This window comes from Dendropsophus ebraccatus, chromosome 14 (genome assembly GCF_027789765.1).
Source record: "Dendropsophus ebraccatus isolate aDenEbr1 chromosome 14, aDenEbr1.pat, whole genome shotgun sequence".
Taxonomy (NCBI): domain Eukaryota; kingdom Metazoa; phylum Chordata; class Amphibia; order Anura; family Hylidae; genus Dendropsophus; species Dendropsophus ebraccatus.
In genome coordinates this window covers 36,453,793-36,476,447 of record NC_091467.1, presented here as the reverse complement: position 1 = coordinate 36,476,447, position 22,655 = coordinate 36,453,793, and the positions used below count along the sequence as shown (strand labels likewise).

General features: G+C 46.5%; 1 protein-coding gene across 5 annotated transcripts in view; it reads left to right on the top strand.

Annotated features, from left to right (window-relative positions):
- The window catches only part of USH1G (USH1 protein network component sans), a 70,746-nt gene that overhangs the window by 15,468 nt on the left and 32,623 nt on the right, over positions 1 to 22,655 (top strand). For 2 of the 5 annotated variants that reach the window (XM_069951626.1, XM_069951627.1), the window contains exon 1: positions 17,952 to 18,166. The exons of the other annotated variants lie outside the window; for them this stretch is intronic. In XM_069951626.1, coding sequence (XP_069807727.1) covers positions 18,003 to 18,166 — 164 coding nt within the window. In that variant the 5' untranslated portion in view covers positions 17,952 to 18,002. Of the gene's footprint in view, positions 1 to 17,951; positions 18,167 to 22,655 lie in introns of those variants that run through there. 5 annotated transcript variants of the gene reach the window in all.

Here is a 22,655-nt window from a genome sequence, read left to right as displayed (position 1 = left end):
TCATAGAATATGGAGCCAATGGCTCCTTGCCCTGTTAAACACAGGGCCTCATTTAACTGTTTGCACTATCCTGATTGCCCTGTGATGGGGCAATTGTCATCTGCCTCATAGGGGTTTTTGCCTTCCCTTGGATAAACACAGTAGGGTTTCCATAGGTTGAACCTGATGGACTCTTGTCTTCTTTCAACCTTATCAACTATGTTACTATGTTCCATCTGCGTTCATTTATACTGCAACCATCTACATCAAGAGGCCATGCTGTAATAATGAACCATACCCACACATGGATAAAAACATGCTACACACCAGAAACTGCTATGATTTAGAAATTTATACTGTTTTAGGATATGTTCACACTACGTAAAACAACGGCCGTTGTTTTCACCGGCCAGAATTTTGCGGTCAAAGCAACGGCCGTAGAATTACAAGCATACGGCCTAGTCATGAAACAACGGGCGTTGTTTAATATTTCCTCCTAGCATGTTTTTAATCGGGCTGAAACATGTCATTTAATTAAAATACTGCGACTAGCCCAATAAACCACTCAGTAAATTTTTTACATTAAAATGAAGTTTAATTTGGCTAAAATAAATTTTACGTGTGCGGCCGCATTGAAATTCACGGCCGTGGGTGTAACATTACCGGCCGCAAAAAAATGACATGTTCATTTTTCACGGGTCTGTACGAACTACGGCCGTAGTCTTATACGCTGTGTGCATTGTACGACCGTAGTTCGTATATCGTATCTTCCTCAAAACAACAGCCGTAGTTTTGCGGTGAAAACTACGGCCGTTGTTTTACGTAGTGTGAACATAGCCTTAGAGTGCACAGCATACCATGTTAAAAATAATAAGATGTGTCTACCTTTGCTTTTGTATGCAAAGTATAGTTGACCGCTACCTTGCATACGTTGGTGACTGTGGCATAGCCTTTTCCCACTAGTGGTTACATGCAGACCTTTACTGTGTAGTCCTGGCTTTTTATTTCCTATTACCTTCATTGTTGTGTGTTATTTAAAAATAACACAGTAATACGGCTACCAATTTTTTTTGCATATTGGGGCTAAATAATTAATAATTTTCAACATCCCTATAAAACTGTCATTCTAATCCCTAAACCTAATCTTGACATGTCAATTCTTTAAGTGGAGAGGCGCGCAGAGATGCGCAAGCCCTCCCAATCAAACACATTGAAGGCAAGATTCTGTAGTGTGAACGGGGCCTAAGGAGGAGATATATCAAAGAGTGTAAAATTCAGACTGGTGCAAACTGCCCACAGCAACCAATCACAGCTCAGCTTTCAGCTCTTATAAAATTAAACAGGAGCTGTTATTGATTGCTGTTGTGTAGTTTGAACCAGTCAAAATTTTACACCCTTTGATAAGTCACCCCCTAAGTGGCATCTATCAGAAGTATTTATAGGAGGCAGGGCCGGGACAAGGAGTTTTGGTGCCCTAGGCAGAGAAGGCAAATGGTGCCACATACAGTATAGCCTCCTGGCTGCCCCCACATAGTGTACAGCAGGGGTCCATAAACTTTTTACACAGGGGGCCAGTTCACTGTCCCTCAGAGTGGGGAGGGCTGGACTATATGCTGCTTCTCTATCTGGACCACAGGGAGCCATTGCCGCTGGAGTATGACACTGTCTCTGCCCATGAGGAGAAGGTGGAGTAGAAGCTCAAACTGCTCATCTGTCTCTGGTCCAGGAGACGGGCATTGGGGGGGTGGCTTAGGATGGTGGAGTTGTAGTTCTACCACAGCCACACAGGAGCATGCTGGGAGCTGTAGGTTTACCACAGCCACAGAATCATGCTGGGAGTTGTAGTTCTACCATAGCCACACAGGAGCATGCTGGGAACAGTAGTTCTACCTAAGCCACACAGCAGCCACACAGGATCATGCTGGGAGTTGTAGTTCTACCTCAGCCACACAGGATCATGCTGGGAGTTGTAGTTCTACCTCAGCCACACAGGATCATGATGGAAGTTGTAGTTTTACCTCAGACACACATGAGCACTAACACACAGACTCCATTAGCACACACATTCCACTAACACACACTCACACACTCCATTAGCACACACACACACACACACACACACAGCAGTAGCAGTGGAGGATGACACTGTCTCTGAGCGGGAATCATAGGCCTCATCTGTCTCTGTCGGGAGGGAGGCAGGGGTTGGGTCATCTGTCACTACAGTTGTCCCTGCAATTCTCCCCTCTCCTGCTTGGCTACGGACATCATGTGATATTGGTCAGAAGTTTATCTTCAGCTTTGTAGCAAAGCAGAAGAGATGAGGAGAGCAGGTGCCTGCCGCCGCGGGGCTGGAGGTGAAAATCACGCCCCCTGTAATTTAGCTGGAGATTGCGCCCTAGGCCATAGCCTTCCCTGGTCTACCCTTTGTCCCAGCCCTGATAGGAGGTATTTGTCTTTTCCAAGAACCAAGAACCAGCCTCAAAAGCCTATAAATATGGACCTGCCAGAGACATATGTAGAACAGTGTAACCAATGGCCAAGTGGTGACATGATGTGCTGCTAACACCTGAGGAAAGGAAAGGATTGTAACCCCAAGTAGTGACTAGGCCATTGAATGGCTTCTAAGAGATTACAGAGGAAGGCTGCAGTACTAATAAACTTACTATAAGTATAAATAATAGAGTTCTGTAAGGAGAGCTCTCAGTCCTGTTCTTGTCTCCTTGTGTTACTTTAGCTTTGTCTTTAGCATTGTGTTCTTGTGTTACTTTTCTTCAATCTGACGGGTTGGATTTATCCTGAGATCCCTCCTGTTTTTACCTCCATCCTGGTGTGGGCACAGCCTGCCTCTGAGACAGTGATCCCTCGGACACACAATTCCAGGCTATCTGCACCTGTGGCATCACTGGTTCCCAGTGCAATGTCAGCCACTGTCCCAGAACGTGTTCACTAGAATAGGAGCCTTTCCTAGGCATGCTCTATCAGCTGTGCGTGGGAGGGGGGGTGGGGGCTTAGACTGAGATAACTAAGCCTCAGCTAGTTGCTGCCATATTAGTAAACATAACACCTCTCCGCGCTCCCCCAGTGTCACTGGTTTCCCCCGCTGTCTGTGGCCGCTTTAACTTCTGAGACAAGTTTGTCTTGAGAGTGACAGCCCACTCAGCCAATCACTGACTGAGACGGGACAACGCTGTGGCCAGTGATTGGCTAAGTGGGCTGTCACTCCCAAGACAAGCTCATCTTGGAAGTAACAACGGCCTCAGACAGCGGGGGAAAATGTTGAGTGCATCGGGACACTAGGAAAATGCAAAGAGGTTATATTTGTTATGTTTACTAATATGGCAGCAACATGGATAACCCCTTTAAAGAGTAGGTAATTTTCTGATGACACATTCCCTTTAACTTGTAATTCTTCTGTACTTTACCTTTATTTTCCAGTAATCCTCCACAATTCAAGGTGCACTGGAAGCCTTCTTTAAGCTAAAAACTCCAGGGTTGCCTCTACAACACTTTCTCTGCTGGACTTGTTTAAGGTTTACTTGAACAGAGATGCATGATCTGACATCACAGAATGTTATCTGCATAGTCTATGGGCAGTTGAAGCTAGAAGTATCACCATGGAGACTGCCATTGCATTGAACTATTTGGCCATACTTTTTGGCAAAAAATTTAATCTTTTTAATTTCGCTGCCGTCTATCTAAAAAATGGATTGTGCAATAATCTTCAATGACCCGAGTACAGTGTACATGAAATCTGGTCCAAAATATCACAATGAAATCTAGAATTCTTTATGTACTATAACATTGTGGATATACTGGATAAACATATTCAGCATTGAGGCCCTTCATTAGACAACTAGAAAAATAGGAATAAACAAGACCATTTTGTGTGTTATTATTGGAGAGAGAGAGGTCACTTCTGCTATTAAATGTAAATGTATTGTATTGATTGCGAAAATAAATTCCCTAGAGTCGTCTGCCCGATAAACTAAATATTTCCATTGTACACCTGTCACATGGATCACATTAGTTTAATTTGTTGATCATGACAATTGATTCCATTCTTTGAGGAGAATGCATCTGATCAATAGTTTCCCATATGTGTAAGGACATTAGGGGGAATTTATTTTTGTATAGTTTCAGTTTTCTATGTAATGTGTACCTGAGCATTCCATGGTGCAGCAGGTCTGATCAAGATTAGTCCCTAGTGTCACAAACATAAGTAATAACCAAATTACATAGAAACATAGAAGACTGTTGGCAGAAAGAGACTACCTGGTCCATCTAGTCTACCCTTACAATATTTCCTTTACAGGGCAGAAACAGACTGCATAAAGCCTCTTTGTAAAATAAAAAAATGTGTGTATACTGTACATATATACACACAGATACTCTACATACATACACTGACACACCCACACACACACACAAACACACACACACACACACAGCACTGACACCTCTCAGCCTTCCCCCTCTTCCTTTCTGTAGAATGGCTGATTGCTCCAAACTGTAACATTGAGGACCCCCAGGCATACCTCCCAACTTTTGCAAAGAGCAAAGAGGGACATGTGCGCCGCGGTCCCAATAGCCACGCCCCCATAGCGACCCTCCATAGCCACACCCCCATAGCAACCCTCCATAGCCACGCCCCTATATCAACCCTCCATAGCCACTCCCCTACAGTCACCACATGCTGCTGACTGAATAGTGCCCTATACAGTATCCAATCCCGCCAAAAATGCCCTATATGGTATCCAATCCCCCATTATAGTGCCCCACATAGTATTCAATCCCCCACATAGTGCCCCACATAGTATCCAATGCCCCCATATAGTGACCAACATAGTATCCAATCCTCACATAGTGCCCCACATAGAATCCAATCCCCCACATAGTGCCCCACATAGTATCCAATCCCCCACATAGAATCCAATCCCCCATATAGTGCCCCACATAGTATCCAATCCCCCATATAGTGCCCCACATAGTATCCAATGCCCCATATAGTGCCCCACATAGTATCCAATGCCCCATATAGTGCCCCACATAGTATCCAATGCCTCATATAGTGCCCCACATAGTAGCCATGCCCCCATATAGTGCCCCACATAGTAGCCAATCCCCATATAGTGTCCCACATAGTAGCCAATCCCCATATAGTGCCCCACATAGTAGCCAAACCCCCAGAGTGCCCACATAGTAGCCAATGCCCCCATATATGCCCCATATAGTAGCCAATCCCCCATATAGTGCCCACATAGTAGCCAATGCTCCCATATATGCCCCACATAGTAGCCAATCCCCCATATATGCCCCACATAGTAGCCAATGCCGCCATATATGCCCCACATAGTAGCCAATCCCCCAAATTTGCCCCACATAGTAGCCAATGCCCCCAAATTTGCCCCACATAGTAGCCAATGCCCCCAAATATGCCCCACATAGTAGCCAATCCCCCCACATAGTAGCCAATACCCCATATAGCGCCCCACAGAGTAGCCAATCCCCCCATTAGTGTGGCCCCAGCGGCAAAAACAATAAACCAGTAACTCACCTGTCCTCCGGTCCCAGCAGCTCCTCTTCCGGCAGAACGCGCACTCCCGTCATCCTCCGGGGCGGGCAGCGGGGTACAGAGTCACTGACTGTGCCGGAAGTGATTCATGAGCAGGTCACTTCCGGTACAGTTAGTGACTCTGTACCCCGCTGCCCGCCCCGGAGGATGACGGGAGTGCGCGTTCTGCCGGGAGAGGAGCTGCTGGGACCGGCGGACAGGTGAGTTACTGGTTTATTGTTTTTTTCGCTGGGGCCACTTAAAATGCGGGACACGGGGGGCCGTTCCGGGACCGCGGGACAGAACCCCGAAAACGGGACTGTCCCGCGAAATCCGGGACGGTTGGGAGGTATGCCCAGGTCATGTGATTAAGGACCTTAAAGGGGTAGTGCGGCGGTAAAGAATTATTCACAGAATAACACACATTACAAAGTTTACAACTTTGTAATGTATGTTATGTCTGTGAATGGCCTCCTTCCCCGTGTCCCACCACCCCCGCCCGTGTACCTGGAAGTGTGGTGCGCTATACATACCTGTCATGTGCCGACTCATCTCCGATCTTCAGTCAGTGATGTCGTCTTCCCTCCGACTGTTCCGAGTGCCGGCCGCCCTCTTCAGCGTCATCAGATGCTCAGCCGCGATTGGCTGAGCACAGTTTTGCCGGTGACGCGGCAGAGGGCGGCCGGCACGCAGGCCGGTCGGAGGGATTCGGCCCGGCCATCCGAAGACGACATCGCAGACTGAAGATCGGAGACGAGTCGGCACGTGACAGGTAATGTATAGCGCACCACACTTCCGGGTACACGGGTGGGGGTGGTGGGACACGGGGAAGGGGGCCATTCACAGACATAACATACATTACAAAGTTGTATAACTTTGTAATGTGTGTTATTCTGTGAATAATTGTTTAGCACCGCACTACCCCTTTAACCACTTTCCCTCTCTGTGTGCAGGATGCTGGAGGATCATGCAGAGACTTTACTCTGCCTCATGGATGGAGCGGCCCTAAGAGAAACAGGACGCTGACAGTTTCGGCTCCTCTATTCTGACACTTTTCATGTTCAGCCCGCTCACCCTGCACTACAGTGAGTAAGCTGAACATTACAGCAGTGGGCCCCTCTCCTTTTCTGGGCCCCTGTGCAGCCAAACCAACTGCATAAGCAGTATGTCCAACACTGTTCCCTTACTATTAACTTAGGATAGCTAAATGTTTATCCCAGGCATGTTTCACGTTCTGTAGGTTTACTAATCACATCTGCTGAAACTTTGGTGCAAGTATCTACTACTCTTTCAGTAAAGTATTATTTTGTTATGTTGCTTTACCCTAATTCATTACTTACTAATACAGTAAAGTATTATTTTGTTATGTTGCTTTTCCCCTTAGATTGTGCCCCTTGTTCTTGTGTTCAGTTTCTTATTAAAAACACCCCCCCCCCAACTGTATATAGGTTTAAAGGTTTCGATGAAATGAAGCTATTTTACAGCAAAAAGAAGACATGTTTTATACATGTATATACCAATAGTGCAGTATCTAAGATTATGGATGGTGAGGAGAACCGTACATAGAATAAGGGGGGAGGGGGGGGGTGACAATATCACTTTAAGTTTTTTTCTGGTATGTTTTATGCTTCATACCATCCACCATTTTTGTAGGTGAGGTCTCCAGAACTAGACACAGTATTCCAAATGTGGTCTCACTAGAACTCTACACAGAGGGATCTCATACTCCCTCTTCCTACTGGTTATACCTCTGCACTGGTGACTCGTTTAGGGCTGTCAGAAATCTCTATCCCTAAATCCGTCTCTTCTTAAGTATTTGCTAAAAAAAAAAAAAAAGGACTGCTGATATAATACTTAAGTTGAGGATTCCTTTTATCAAGTGCATTGTTTACATTGAACTGCAGTTTCCATTGTTTGGACCACTTATCTAGTAAAGCTAAATGATTTTTCATATTACTGACACCACCAGGAACATTAAACCTTTTGCACACTTTTGTGTCATCAGCAAACAGACAAACCCTGACATATTAAAAAGAATGGGACCCAAAACAGACCCTTGTGGCCACCACTTGGAACCAGTCTCTGCACAGAATACACACCATTAACAACCACCCTCTGATATCTATCCTTCAGTCAACAACCACAAATCCTCTGAATTATCTAGGGATTAAGTCCAATAGTTACTGACTTTGTGCTGACTTTGCATCCAAACCTCTCATGTGCTGGAGGTAGAGATGAGAACAACTCGAGCATGCTCAATTCTAAACGTGCATCATTTGAATACTGGTTGCTGAAGAACTTGGATGCAGCCCTAGGGAGTCAATATATATTCATGCCAGGCAGTCTTCAGGCTGCATCCGCCCTGGCCCGGGTTGCTGGAACTGATGTTGGGCCTGTTGATGGGTTCTGGTGTTTTGGATGCTTCTTGTCACAGTGGCCAGGAGTAGTAACACCCACCCCCAGACACACGGCAACCGGACCTTAGTTCGGAGAGTTAAAGTGTCTGTAGAGTGTTGAAGAGTATCCGCATACTCGCGTATGGATGAGTCCCAGTTATTTCACCTAACCTCCTTCTGCCCCACAGTGTCGGGTTTCCACCCTAATGGGGTAGTACAAGTCCCAGGTCTCTGGACTGGGTATAGCTGGCATGTAGAAACCCTCCTACAAAGCTTAGCGTCTGGCTGTAGAGAGCGGCTTTCTGGCACTGTGCTCTACTGCAGGTCCAGTCTTTTAGTATCCGTCCCTTTTTCTTAGGTGGTTGAATGTCCTGTTTTAGTAAGTAAATCCTCGGTGTAGGCAAGGGTTAAGACTCCCTTGTCTCCAGTTTCCCCAGGGGTCTAGTCTAGGAACCCATAGTGGTTGGGTAGCTAGTGGCAAGAACAACTAAATACATATCCTGCCTGGCCTGTAGCCAGGCACTAACTGACAACTAAGGGGAAGCAGTTACTATAGAAGGGAAGTGGATGTGTAGCTAGACCTAGTGCTAGTGTGGTATACCACTGGTGTGATGTTATATCGGAGGAGCGTCCGGTCACTTGCTAGGTGTTGTAGTGTGACGCCACTACTGTGGTGGATGGCCGAAATACATCCGGACCTGGAGATGTTGTCACGTAACGCCAGTCCCTGGAAGGCACACAGGTGTGCTAGCATGTCTGCTTTTATTTTAGGAGGTTGAATGTGCCCTTTTACCCTGTGGTCAGTGTCCTGCCGGGTTGCTACTGGGTCCCTTGGGATTAAGTCACGGATGATGGCCAGAGCGGTGTAGTGACCCTCCCGGATAGTAGGACCTGCCACCCACAGAAAGGGAAGAATGTCTCAAGGTTACGGAGTGTGTGCTGTCTCAACCCATTTAGTACTGTGCTCTGCCGGGATGTTGGAGGATGAGGTAGAATACTTTAGAAAAAGAAGAATAAGAAGAACACCTGTGCCCGTGTATTGACCTTGAGTTTTAGTCTTCACATCACCTTCTGCCCACTAGACTCGGCTGAACCTTCCTAATGGGTGACACAGGCCCCAGACCTTGTTTCCTGGGATGAGCGGAGTGCTGAGTGTTTCCTTGCTGACACCCGCGCTGCGAGACAGAGTTCAGAGGCTACTGCAACTTTGCTCTGTCCGGATCAGTTCCTGGCTCTGTGGCTCTAGTATGGATACTGTCCTGCTCTGTGACTTCTCCTTGTCTATGGCGTGGGTTGAGGTTATCTCTGGCTAGTCCTGTCTTAAGAGGAGTTTAACAGTGCATAGTACTTTGGAGTGTTACTAGTGAAGAAGTTGTGACAGACGTGCTGTCTTGCGTCCTTACCATGCGGGGTACTGACTAATGCCCCTATTCCACAGGTCGTCAGAGGAGCAAACGAGCGCTCTCAGCGCTCGTTTGCTCCTTGTTCCCCGGTCGCTGCCGCCGCTATTCAACGCGGCTGCAGCGAGCGGGTGAGTGCGGGAGGGGGCGGCGGGGAGCTGCAGGGGGGCTGCCCTGGGGGGTCGAAGATCGTCCGGGCAGCCTATAGGATACAGCAGCGTCTGCTGCCGATGCTCCTATTCAACGGAGCGCCGGCAGCAGATCGCTGCTATATCAGTCGCTTGTTTTTCAACATGTTGAAAAACAAGCGACTGCAACGATCAGCCGACATGAACGATGTTGGCTGATCGTTGCACTCTATTCCACCGGACGATTATCGTCCGTAGCGGCCGATATCGGCCGAATACGAACGATAATCATTCCGTGGAATAGGGCCTTAAGACTGACTTGCAGGTACGGGGACCTGGCAGAGGGCCAGGGCCCAGATAGGACCACATTGGAAAGCTATCCGGCCTGTGTCCTTCCTACACAATGTCCAGAACGAAAGACCCTTCTCCTCCCCCACCCATGGGACTAACTTTCTCTACAGCGTGTGTGGTGCGCTGCGATTGGGTGAAAGAGTGCAATAGAAGAAGAAAGGAGGGAGATGATAGGAAAGAAGAAAGCAGAAATCCTACTGGTCGACAGATTCTGGTAACACACAAACACAATGACCCTCAGCTGCGATCCTTCACCTGTGCAGCTTCCATATACACATACATAATACAGCAACATCTAGTGGCTAACTTTTAGTACTACTTTTACCATGATAAGAATACAAAAAGTACAGACTTTGAGAAGGGTGTATACAACTGCAACACCCCTAGTGGGACACCAAACTAGCTGTAGCTGTGCTGTGAGAATGTGACATCTAGTGGTTGGAGTAAGGTACAGCAGTCATCTGTCCTAACCTTTGACACTAGAATGAGACACTTTTACCAATGTGTAAAAAGAAAAGAAAACAAGGAGATTTCACCGTCAGCACAGACAGTGATTTTTTACTGTAAGAGCAGTATGGAGTATGGAACTCTCTGCCACATGATGTTGTCATGACTGATTCATTAAATAAGTTCAAAGGAGGCCTGGATGCTCTTCTAGATAAATATAATAATACAAGTCATGGGGATAGGGTAATAAGGGTTTTTGCCTTCCTCTGGATTCACAAAGTAGTGTTTGTTAAGTTGACAAGCAATGCACATGGAGCGTCGAGGGGCCCAGTTGGAAAATTCCTTGCACATCACTTCCCTCATATGGTACTTCTCATTGCAGCTCAGTGAAGTGCATGTGCAATTCAATACAGGACAAAATGCAGTCCTGCCCCCAGTGCTTTGTTGTTGTTATATAATGTGTTCGACAGGCCAGTGCTTGGAAATAGACTGGCGCCGGCATGGGGATACCAATGGCATGGTCCTTTTTTTTCAACTGTTATCCGGTTCCTGCACATGGCGCCGGTCTATTCTCAAGAACCGTCCCGTCTCAAAGCACTGGAGGCAGACCTGTTAATGTAAAAAACCAAAACATTCGCTTTAAGGCCCCGTTCCCACTGAGCAAAGCTAGCGGAATTCCGCGACGGAATTGTCCGCCGCGGAATGCCGTTAGCCTCCCGCTCATAATGGGACTCTATGGGAGGCGCGCGCTCCTGCCCTGTCCGCGCTGAAGAATGAACATGTTCATTCTTCAGCGCGTATAGAGCAGCAGCGCGCGCCTCCCATAGAGTCCCATTATGAGCGGGAGGCTAACGGCATTCCGCGGCGGACAATTCCGTCGCGGAATTCCGCTAGCTTTGCTCAGTGGGAACGGGGCCTAAGCTGAGACAGTTATATTGCTTGAGGTTCTACTGTGCGACTGGAGCTGTGAGCATCCCTATTGTAAATGGCCCGATAACATTACCTATATACTGATGTCACTTTTCTGTGTAATTCAACATGTGATCATAAGCGGGAATTTTCTCTTCAGATGGGATTATAATTAGGCAGAATGAAAAATGCAAGCCTTCAGGATTTACTATAGATAGTAAAATCAATGGGCCCTTGCAAACTGTAGACAGCTTAGGGATTGACGTATGTAAGTGACTGCAATGTGCAGATCAGTTGCTCCTCTTTTTTAGGAAACTTCCCTGTTTTACAGACGTGTAAAATACAGATTAATTACAGATGACTTTTTTGCAGTTATCAAACATGGTGTAAAATGAAACTAGCTCAGTTGCCCCTAGCAACCAATCAGATTCCACTTTTCATTTCTCACAGACTCTTGAAAGGTGGAATCTGATTGGTTGCTATGGGCAACTGAGCTAGTTTCATTTTACACCATGTTTGATAAATCTTCCCCATAGTGCTTGAAAAGAGTGCCCCTTTAACAGTGACTTCCCTTTAAGAGCAACTTTGGTACAGTCCCTTTAAGAGCAACTTTGGTGCAGTCCCTTTAAGAGCAACTTTGGTACAGTCCCTTAAGGAGGGACTTTGGTGCCAACCCTTTGGCTAACCTATATACTGTGCCTTTAAGACCAGCTGAAGTACTGTCCCTTTAAGGGTCAGTTCACACGTACAGACTCGCAGCATCAATCTCGCTGCGAGTCTGTCAGGTCCTAGCAGCTCACTGTCACTACATACTCGCAGCTGTCTGAACGACCGCTGCTTGCAGAATTACATACATGCAGCGGTCGTTCAGGCAGCTGCGAGTATGTAATGACAGTGAACTGATAGGACCTGACAGACTCGCAGCGAGATTTACACTGCGAGTCTGTACGTGTGAACTGACCCTAAAAGAGACTTAGGTACCATACTTTGAAGACCAGCTTAAGTACTGACCTTTTAATAGCGGCTTGGGTACCGCCTCTTTAAGAGCGTCTCGGGTACCGCCCCTTTAAGAGCGTCTCGGGTACCGCCCCTTTAAGAGCGGCTCGGGTACTGCCCCTTTAAGAGCGGCTCGGGTACCGCCCCTTTAAGAGTGGCTCAGGTACTGTCCCTTTAAGAGAAACTTGGGTACCAGTCCCTTTGAGAGAGACTTTGGTACCAGTCCCTTTAAGAGAGACTTGGGTACCACCCCTTTAAGAGTGCTGCCTCAGCTCTGCTACATAATGCGGGTGTCAGCTCTGCTACATGGCTGCCTCAGCTCTGCTACGTAGTGCGGATGTCAGCTCTGTTACCTGGCTGCCTCAGCTCTGCTACGTAGTGCCGGTGTCTGCTCTGCTACACGGCTGCCTCAGCTCTGCTACGTAGTGCGGTTGTCAGCTCTGCTACACGGCTGCCTCAACTCTGCTACATAGTGCGGGTATTGGCTCTGCTACATGGCTGCCTCAGCTCTGCTACATAGTACGGGTATCGGCTCTGCTACATGGCTGCCTTTTGGGGGGAAATACAATACTTAAAAAAAAAATGTTGCCGGACTTCTCCTTTAATCATTTAATGTGTATTTTTGTGGTGTCCCACCACGGGTGTTGCTAGTAGATACACCCTTCGCAAAAGCCTGTACTTCAAGTGTAAGTGGTGATGTAGTTGGACCTAAGTTTTGCCACTAGATGTCGCTAGTATGTATATTGTATACTTATGTGTTGCACAGCTGTAATACTCAAGGGGTTATTGTTATTTGTGATTTGTGCACCAATGAGAGCTCTTTCCTCCTCTCTACCTGTTTTCTCCTTTCTTCACTTTCACTCTCTTCTCACCCACTCACAGCAGGTATTACATACCCTGTAGAAGGTAGTCATATGGGGAGAGGAAGTGTTAGTAAGTCTTAGTCACATTGCTCAACAGAGAGGACACAAGCCAGAACGGTCCTACAGTAGCAAAGTTGGGCCCTAACTTATGCCAGGTCCAGTATAGCCTAGCTGTTAATCAGAACAAGTGCACATGGGAAGCAATGACACTCGCTTTTTGAAAGCAGCACTTCTACACACAATGCGGTACTAGACACTGTCAGAGAGGACAAGTTAGGGATCATCCCAGCCCACGGCGAGAACAAGTCTGAAGGTGCAGGACAGTATCCTGAAAAAAGAGGAACTGATCCGGATAGAACAAAGTTGCTAGAAGCCTACGTACTCTATCTTGCAGCGCAGGTGTAACCAGGGAACCTTGTCCACTCTGCTCAACCCAGGTAACAAGGTCTGGGGCTAGTGTCACCCTCTAGGTGCCCGACACTGGTGGGCAATAGGTGGTGCGAAGACCAAAGGGTCAAAACACTGGCACAAGTATCTACTCTCAAGTATTTTACTTATTCTAACTCTAAAGTTCCGGCAGAGCACAGTAGTACATTGAGTTGGGACTCTCTCAACATCCTCCTCTCTACTTCTCTGAACTTATTCTACTTCACGGCACGCAACCAAGCCAGCATGGCTATTCTACATCTCAAGCTCTCAGAACAAGTCTTTTTAGTCAAGTCCAAAGTATTGTATACCACTGTATCAAGTATTCCTAAAGTAAAGAAGAGTTTATTTATTAAAACGGGACTCAGTGATTCTTATCTCAGCAACTACACAGTAATGGCAGCTTCCTTGGGTCATCCCCCCTTTCTGTGGGTGGCGGTACCAATAGTCCGGGTGGGTCACAACTCCACTCCAGACCACCGTGATAAGCGCCCAAGGGACCCCCTCACATCCCAGCAGGTTACTGAGCACAGGGGAAAGGGTATAGCCAACCTACCTAAACTAAAAGCAGGTGTGCCATCATACCTGTGTGCCCAACCAACACTGGCATCACAACAACATAACACCTGGCTGAGGTATTCTCCGACCAACCACCACTGTAGTGGAGTCACACTTCACCATCAGGCAAGTGACCGGTCGAGCCACCACATTTTCATGGCAGAAATCTAAGGCTGAGCTTCTTATATTCTGCAATAGATTGTGTTATCCTTATTGTCATTCAGTGGAGTGTACCCTTGGCTTCTCTGTGTGGACTTCAGAGAATATATTACTACCACAGCTACATGAGCCTCCCCCTATGGTTTAGTGGAATACATAAAAGCATTAGACTAGACATTACAACTGGGGAAGCAGCCAGGGTCAGTAGGGTCACCGCACAGATCAGAGTGATTGACAGGTATCTTAGCTCACTCTGCTTCACTGTGCCACAGCTGCAGCTGTTCCGCACACACACATATTCCCCTACTGTAATGCCTAGTTTGATACTTATATGTATTAGTGTCCCCATACAATTCAGACTTATGTTGGGCACTCACAGCAGCGAATTCAGTGTATTGATCCGTCTAGAACAACCACTAACAAGATGATTTTAGGTGGTGATAGTGTTCGTCAGTGATGGAAAATCATGGCCAGCCCATTTGTTCTCAGAAAGATAAGCCGCAGTTAGAGCGCTCTTGCTGCAGCTTACCCTTAACGTTCCTGTGTATGGGAGGATGGGCGGCAGACGGGAGAAATAACTGACGGCCATACCAAATTGTTCAGTCATCATTCATTGAAAGTGTATGGGTGTCTTACAACTAGACATTAGGTGATGCTCAGTATCTACATGCAGTAGCATGATATGTAAGGCTGTATTCCCACATTCTGTGTTCTTCACGGAACAGGGACGAGGAATGCCTGTAACGGAGTCTCCCCCGCCCAAACAGCATCTGTGATAGGATGCTGGGAGTGGGGGAACTCTACAGATATGCGCCACGCTGTAATGAATCAGGGCGGCTCATATCTGTAGAGTTCCCCCGCTCCCAGCATCTTATCACAGATGCTGTCTGGGTGGGGGAGACTCCGTTACAGGCATTCCTCGTCCGTGTTCCGTGAAGAACACGGAACGTGGGAATAGAGCCTAACTGTGTCAGGGTAAGGGCTTGTGAAGCCCTGCAGTTCCTGACACAGCCAGTTGTGACAGCAAAAGCGATGTCTTGGTCCTCACTGCTGTTTGCCAATGGAAACATAAGTTATATAACTTTAAAGAAATGCAAAAAAAAAATATATATATATATTTTGTTTCAAAGGAATACCCCTTTAAAAACATAGCCGCTCCCGGCATTTAAATAATTTTTAGATTTCTTAAGTGATCTTGCCGTAATGTGAACGTGACAAGAGGACCCGTTATACTTACAGCCCTGGGTCCTCTTCTGGTTCCCAGTGGTTTGGTGGTTGTTTCAGGCTGCGTAGAGCATAGATAACATCAATCAATGCAATACATAGGTACTGCATTGATCCCTATGAGTCCTCTAGTCTACAAATAAATGTAAGGGCAGCTTTACATGTACCACATCGCAGCGGATTTCACGATACTCTACTGCGATTCTCAGTCCCTATGGCTCTATATTCTCGCAGCGAATTTTCATTCCGTTGCGAGAATGAATCCCCTGCCCACCAAATGCCGGTTTAATACATTACCTGCCCGCGCTCCAGCTTGCTTCTCTAGCTCCCTGACATCCCGCTCAGCCAATCAGTGGCTGTGGTGGGACAGTGCACTGATTGGCTGAGCGAGACACCAGGGAGCTGAAGAAGCAGGCTGGAGTACGGGCAGGTAATACTTTGCTGTGGAACTTGCAGCCTGAAATCTGCTGCAATGCAGTATGTGTGAAACTGGCCTAAAAAAAAAAAAGGGTCTTTGTTATATAAAATATTTCATCCCATATTAAGTTTAAATCATCCTGCTTTTCCCATTTTTAAATAAAAAAAATAATAAAAATATTTGCTATCGCCACATACGATTTTTTTTCGGTTTACTGCATATTTTATGGAAACATTAACCCCTTTACGACCAAGGACGTCACTGTATGTCCTCGGTCGACCCTGCTATGAACCGCCGCGATCCCGAGTGTTATTAATAGCCTGGGACTGCTGCTATTAGCGGGCGCTGTCCGATTGCCGCACCCGCTAATAAGCTGTTTAGATGCAGCTGTCATCTAAACTGCTCTTTATGCCCCATCCCTGGTGTCTTGTGGGCAGATCGCACCCCCACGATGCAATCGCGGAGGGGCGATCTGTTTAACTTACCCGGCCGGGCCTCCGCGTCGGAATGGCGCTGATCCCGGCTCAGTATTCTGCTGATCTGGTCTGCAGCAGACCAGACCAGCAGAGCACAGATCTAATGGATTGGTGCTCTGTAATATACGCAGCATTGATCTTAATGGGAGATCAATGCTGTGTATATAGAAGTGCCCCAGGGGACTTCTAATTACTGTGAAAAAAAATACAGTTTTTTCATTAAAGGGGTACTCCAGCGTGGGGGCTATTTTTGGATCTGGCTGGGGAGGAGGTGGCTGAGAGAAAAGACATCCACTCACCTTCCCGTTCCAGCGGCGGGTCCCATATCGCGGCGCTCCGGTCCCTAGTTCCCAGACGCTTCCTGGTGTCTGACGCGGGCTCGAGACGTGACGTTTCAAGTCCACTCAGCCAGCCAGTGACAGAGGCAGGATCCGTTTCAAGTCCGCTGAGATCCTGCCTCTGTCACTGACTGACGTCACGTCTCAGGCCCGCGTCAGACACCAGGAAGCGGCCGGGAACCAGGGACCGGAGCGCCGCGATACGGGACCAGCCGCTGGAACCGGGGAGGTGAGTGGATGTCTTTTCTCTCAGCCACCTCCTCCCCAGCCAGATCCAAAAATAGCGCCCACGCTGGAGTACCTCTTTAATAAAAAATCCCCTCCCCTAATAAAAATTTAATTAATCCCTCTTTTCCCATTTTATAAATAAAAATAAATAAATGAACATATTCGGTATCATTCATGATCTTGCACTGTAAATGGCATAAGCGCAATAATCCGCCAAAGTGCAAAATGCGCATTTTTGGTTGCATCAAATCCAGAAAAATTTGTAATAAAAAGTGATCAAAAAGTTGCATATACGCAAGCAAGGTACAGATAGAGATAGAGATATAGATCTGTTCAATCATGGCGCAAACAATGACACCTCAACTAGCCCCATACACCAAAGGTAAGTGTTATAAGCATGGTCATAGAACAATTTTAAGGAGCATTTAGATTTTAAAAAGGTTTTAATTTAAAAAAAAACCATCAAATAAAATAAAAGTTACACATGTTACATACCGTTGTAATCGTACTGACTTGAGGAACATAGATAACATGTCAGTTTTAGCATAGGACAAACGGTGTAAACACAAAAAATCTCTTCCTGTACTTATCAGCTGTTGTATGTTCTGCATGAAGTGATTGTATTCTTTCCAGCTGACACTGTGCTCTCTGCTGCTGTCCATGTCAGGAACTGTCCACAGCAGTAGTAAATCCCCATAGAAAACCTATCCTGCTCTCCAGACTAGAAATAATACATTACTTCTTGCAGGGCATACAACAGCTGATAAGTACTGAAACACTCGAGATTTTTTAATAGAAGTAAATAACAAAGCTAACCAATAAAAGACAGGCCTTAGCATTTGGTTAGTGATGATAAACTGATGAATGTAAGTGGAGGTGACCATACAGAGCTGCCTGCACCCATCACCCACGACCTCCTGCTATCCTATGATCCTCTGTATATTATACACGGAGCCGCTGTACCACACGGGGCACAGCTGGGCCGGGTGCTGCTCCTATCTCGTGCACGGGCGGTGACACCGGAGACAAGGTGACAGCGGGGGCGGAGCGGCTCCGGGGAGGGAGGGAGGGGCGGGCGGCGCTGACACAGGACGAGCCGGGGGCTGCAGGTGACCGCGGGCTGTGTGCTGGAGGCCGGTGCCCGGGACATGCAGGATGGACGGGCGCTACCACCGCGCCGCCCGGGACGGCTTCCTGGACGTGCTGAAGGAGGCGACCAGGAGAGACCTGAACTCGCCCGATGAGGATGGGATGACCCCGACTCTATGGGCGGCTTATCATGGACACCTGGGGGCGCTGCGGGTCATAGTCAGCCGAGGGTGAGTAACCTGACAACTACTGACTGGTGCTGCTGCTCAGCTGTGCGGGGAGGGACTGCAACTCCCAGCATACATCCTTACACCTGCTGCTGGGAGTAGTAGTGTCTGCTCATACACGGGGCAGAGGGTCTCATTTCCCCCTTCACATTGTTGTTTCCTCTGCACTTCTTCATTGTATGAGAATGTCCATGCAAGGCAATGCTTTCCTCTGTTACTAAACCTAGCTAGGCTGTTCTCTTATACTTATACTGGTCCTTATAGGACTGTTCTCTTGGGCTCCTTATACTGGGCCCTTATAGGACTGTTCTCTTATACTTATACTGGTCCTTATAGGACTGTTCTCTTATACTTATACTGGTCCTTATAGGTCTGTTCTCTTATACTTATACTGGTCCTTATAGGACTGTTCTCCTGGGCTCCTTATACTGGTCCTTATAGGACTGTTCTCTTATACTTATACTGGGCCCTTATAGGACTGTTCTCTTTGGCTCCTTATACTGTCCCCTTATAGGACTGTTCTCTTATACTTATACTGTCCCCTTATAGGACTGTTCTCTTATACTTATACTGGCCCTTATAGGACTGTTCTCTTGGGCTCCTTGTACTGTCCCCTTATAGGACTGTTCTCTTGGGCTTCTTATACTGGGCCATTATAGGACTGTTCTCTTGGGCTTCTTATACTGTCCCCTTATAGGACTGTTCTCTTGGGCTCCTTATACTGGTCCTTATAGGACTGTTCTCTTGGGCTCCTTATACTGGTCTTTATAGGATTGTTCTCTTGGGCTCCTTATACTGTCCCCTTATAGGACTGTTCTCTTGGGCTCCTTATACTGGTCCTTATAGGACTGTTCTCTTGGGCTCCTTATACTGTCCCCTTATAGGACTGTTCTCTTGGGCTCCTTGTACTGTCCCTTATAGGACTGTTCTCTTGGGCTCCTTATACTGTCCCCTTATAGGACTGTTCTCTTGGGCTCCTTGTACTGTCCCCGTATAGGACTGTTCTCTTGGGCTCTTTATACTGGTCCTTATAGGACTGTTCTCTTGGGCTCCTTATACTGGTCCTTATAGGATTGTTCTCTTGGGCTCCTTATACTGGTCCTTATAGGACTGTTCTCTTGGGCTCCTTATACTGGGCCCTTATAGGACTGTTCTCTTGGGCTCCTTATACTGGGCCCTTATAGGACTGTTCTCTTGGGCTCCTTATACTGGGCCCTTATAGGACTGTACTTTTAGGCTCTTTATACTGGGCCCTTATAGGGCTGTTCTGTGGTGTGTGGCAGGGGCTGATTGTCTCCCTAAGGCAGGGTTCACACATAGTATTTTGGTCAGTATCTTTAGAGATGGCAGGAACTGAACTCATACAGAAAAAGACTATGCAGTATGGATTCTGGCCCCAAAATGGATCTGTGACAAAAATAGTTGTGTGCATGGGCCCATAGATATCAATGGGGACTATCATGTCTGCGATTGTGGTCAGTATGCAGATTTAAAAGGATGGTTGTGTGAAAGAAGGCCAAAGACACTAAGCACAGCAACCTTTGTACAGTGGTACCTTGGTTTAAGAGTAACTTGGTTACTCACACTTTTTCAAAATTATGACTTGGTCTAGGAGCATTGCTTTGGTTTAAGAGCTCTCTGTACTGGGTGGGAGGGGGAGTGGGGGAGGGACATGGTCTGCATAGCGTGGTCTTCAGCACTGTACTCTGACCCAGGAAGTCTCCCTCACCTTCCAAATCATAGCAGATCCACTTCAGGCTGGGACTTGCATCAGGGGACAAGACTGTGGAGGGAATCTCTTCATAGCTGTAACCCCTCTCTCTTCCAGGACAGAGAGTGCTGCATTTATGTGCCCACATACTGTATGCCCGGCTCAATCCTTCATGCTACCTGCAGTCTCTGTCAGCCCTTGTGTTTCCCATCCTCTCCATCCCTGCTATAATGTGCATGCACTTACACTTAGCTATACACACTGCTGCTATAATATGCTTGCACTCACACTCAGACATTCACACTGCTGAAAAGTTTCTGTCACTGTCCTCCTGCACAGCTCTCTGATTCTCACTTCCTGATTGGTGCATGCTGAACACACCCCTTCCTCACTGCTGTCATGTAACCACACAGCCCTGCTTCTCTATTCTAGCCTGTTGTACTATGCATTATGGGGGTTTATGCACTTACTATCCATTATACTCTACATGCTGATTGACATACTGTACAGTAACTTATAATATCACATATTCAGCTCATTCTAAATTTTTGTTTCATTAGTTTTACATATTATTCAGAATAAAAAAAATATTTTTATAGTGTGGAACCAATTATCTACATTTAAATCATTTCTTATGGGGAAATTTGCTTTTGTTTAAGTAGTGTTTTGCATTACAAGCATGGTCCTAGAACGAATTATGCTGGTAATCCAAGGCACCATTCCTTATATGATTCTAATCTGTATGAGAAAGTTTATGCAAAGTGAAAATCTTTGTTGTAAAATCAATGTTGTACTCTTTGGCAGAATGGCTATGGTCCTTTATTATGGTGCTGCAGCATGTCTGTGGTCCTTTATAATGGTGCTGCAGCTTAGCACTGTCTCTTTATAATGGTGCTGCAGCATGGCTATGGTCCTTTATAATGGTACTGCTGAATGGCTATGGTTCTTTATAATCGTGCTGCAGCATAGCACTGTCTCTTTATAATGGCACTGCAGCATGGCTATGGTCCTTTATAATGGTGCTGCAGAATGGCTATAGTCCTTTATAATGGTCCCGTAGAATGGCTATGGTTCTTTATAATGGTGCTGCAGCACTGCACTGTCTGTTTATAATGGTGCTGCAGCACTGCACTGTCTGTTTATAATGGTGCTGCAGCATGACACTGTCTGTTTATAATGGTGCTGCAGCACTGCACTGTCTGTTTATAATGGTGCTGCAGCATAGCACTGTCTGTTTATAATGGTGCTGCAGCACTGCACTGTCTGTTTATAATGGTGCTGCAGCATGACACTGTCTGTTTATAATGGTGCTGCAGCATAGCACTGTCTGTTTATAATGGTGCTGCAGCATAGCACTGTCTGTTTATAATGGTGCTGCAGCACTGCACTGTCTGTTTATAATGGTGCTGCAGCATAGCACTGTCCGTTTATAATGGTGCTGCAGCACTGCACTGTCCGTTTATAATGGTGCTGCAGCACTGCACTGTCTGTTTATAATGGTGCTGCAGCATAGCACTGTCTGTTTATAATGGTGCTGCAGCATAGCACTGTCTGTTTATAATGGTGCTGCAGCATAGCACTGTCTGTTTATATTGGTGCTGCAGCATAGCACTGTCTATTTATAATGGTGCTGCAGCATAGCACTGTCTGTTTATAATGTTGCTGCAGCATAGCACTGTCTGTTTATATTGGTGCTGCAGCATAGCACTGTCTGTTTATAATGGTGTTGCAGCATAGCACTGTCTATTTATAATGGTGCTGCAGCATAGCACTGTCTGTTTATAATGGTGCTGCAGAATAGCACTGTCTGTTTATAATGGTACTGCAGAATGGTTATGGTCCTTTAAAATTGGTGCTGCAGCATAGCACTGTCTGTTTATATTGGTGCTGCAGCATAGCACTGTCTCTTTATAATGGTGCTGCAGCATAGCACTGTCTGTTTATATTGGTGCTGCAGCATAGCACTGTCTCTTTATAATGGTGTTGCAGCACTGCACTGTCTGTTTATAATGGTGCTGCAGCACGGCACTGTCTATTTATAATGGTGCTGCAGCATAGCACTGTCTGTTTATAATGGTGCTGCAGCATAGCACTGTCTGTTTATAATGGTGCTGCAGCATAGCACTGTCTGTTTATATTGGTGCTGCAGCATAGCACTGTCTATTTATAATGGTGCTGCAGCATAGCACTGTCTGTTTATAATGTTGCTGCAGCATAGCACTGTCTGTTTATATTGGTGCTGCAGCATAGCACTGTCTGTTTATAATGGTGTTGCAGCATAGCACTGTCTATTTATAATGGTGCTGCAGCATAGCACTGTCTGTTTATATTGGTGCTGCAGTATAGCACTGTCTGTTTATAAAGGTGCTGCAGCATAGCACTGTTTCTTTATAATGGTGCTGCAGCATAGCACTGTCTGTTTATAATGGCGCTGCAGCATAGCACTGTCTATAATGGTGCTGCAGCATAGCACTGTCTATTTATAATGGTGCTGCAGCATAGCACTGTCTGTTTATAATGGTGCTGCAGCATAGCACTGTCTGTTTATAAAGGTGCTGCAGCATAGCACTGTTTCTTTATAATGGTGCTGCAGCATAGCACTGTCTGTTTATAATGGCGCTGCAGCATAGCACTGTCTATTTATAATGGTGCTGCAGCATAGCACTGTCTGTTTATAATGGTGCTGCAGCACGGCACTGTCTCTTTATAATGGTGCTGCAGCACGGCACTGTCTCTTTATAATGGTGCTGCAGCATAGCACTGTCTGTTTATAATGGTGCT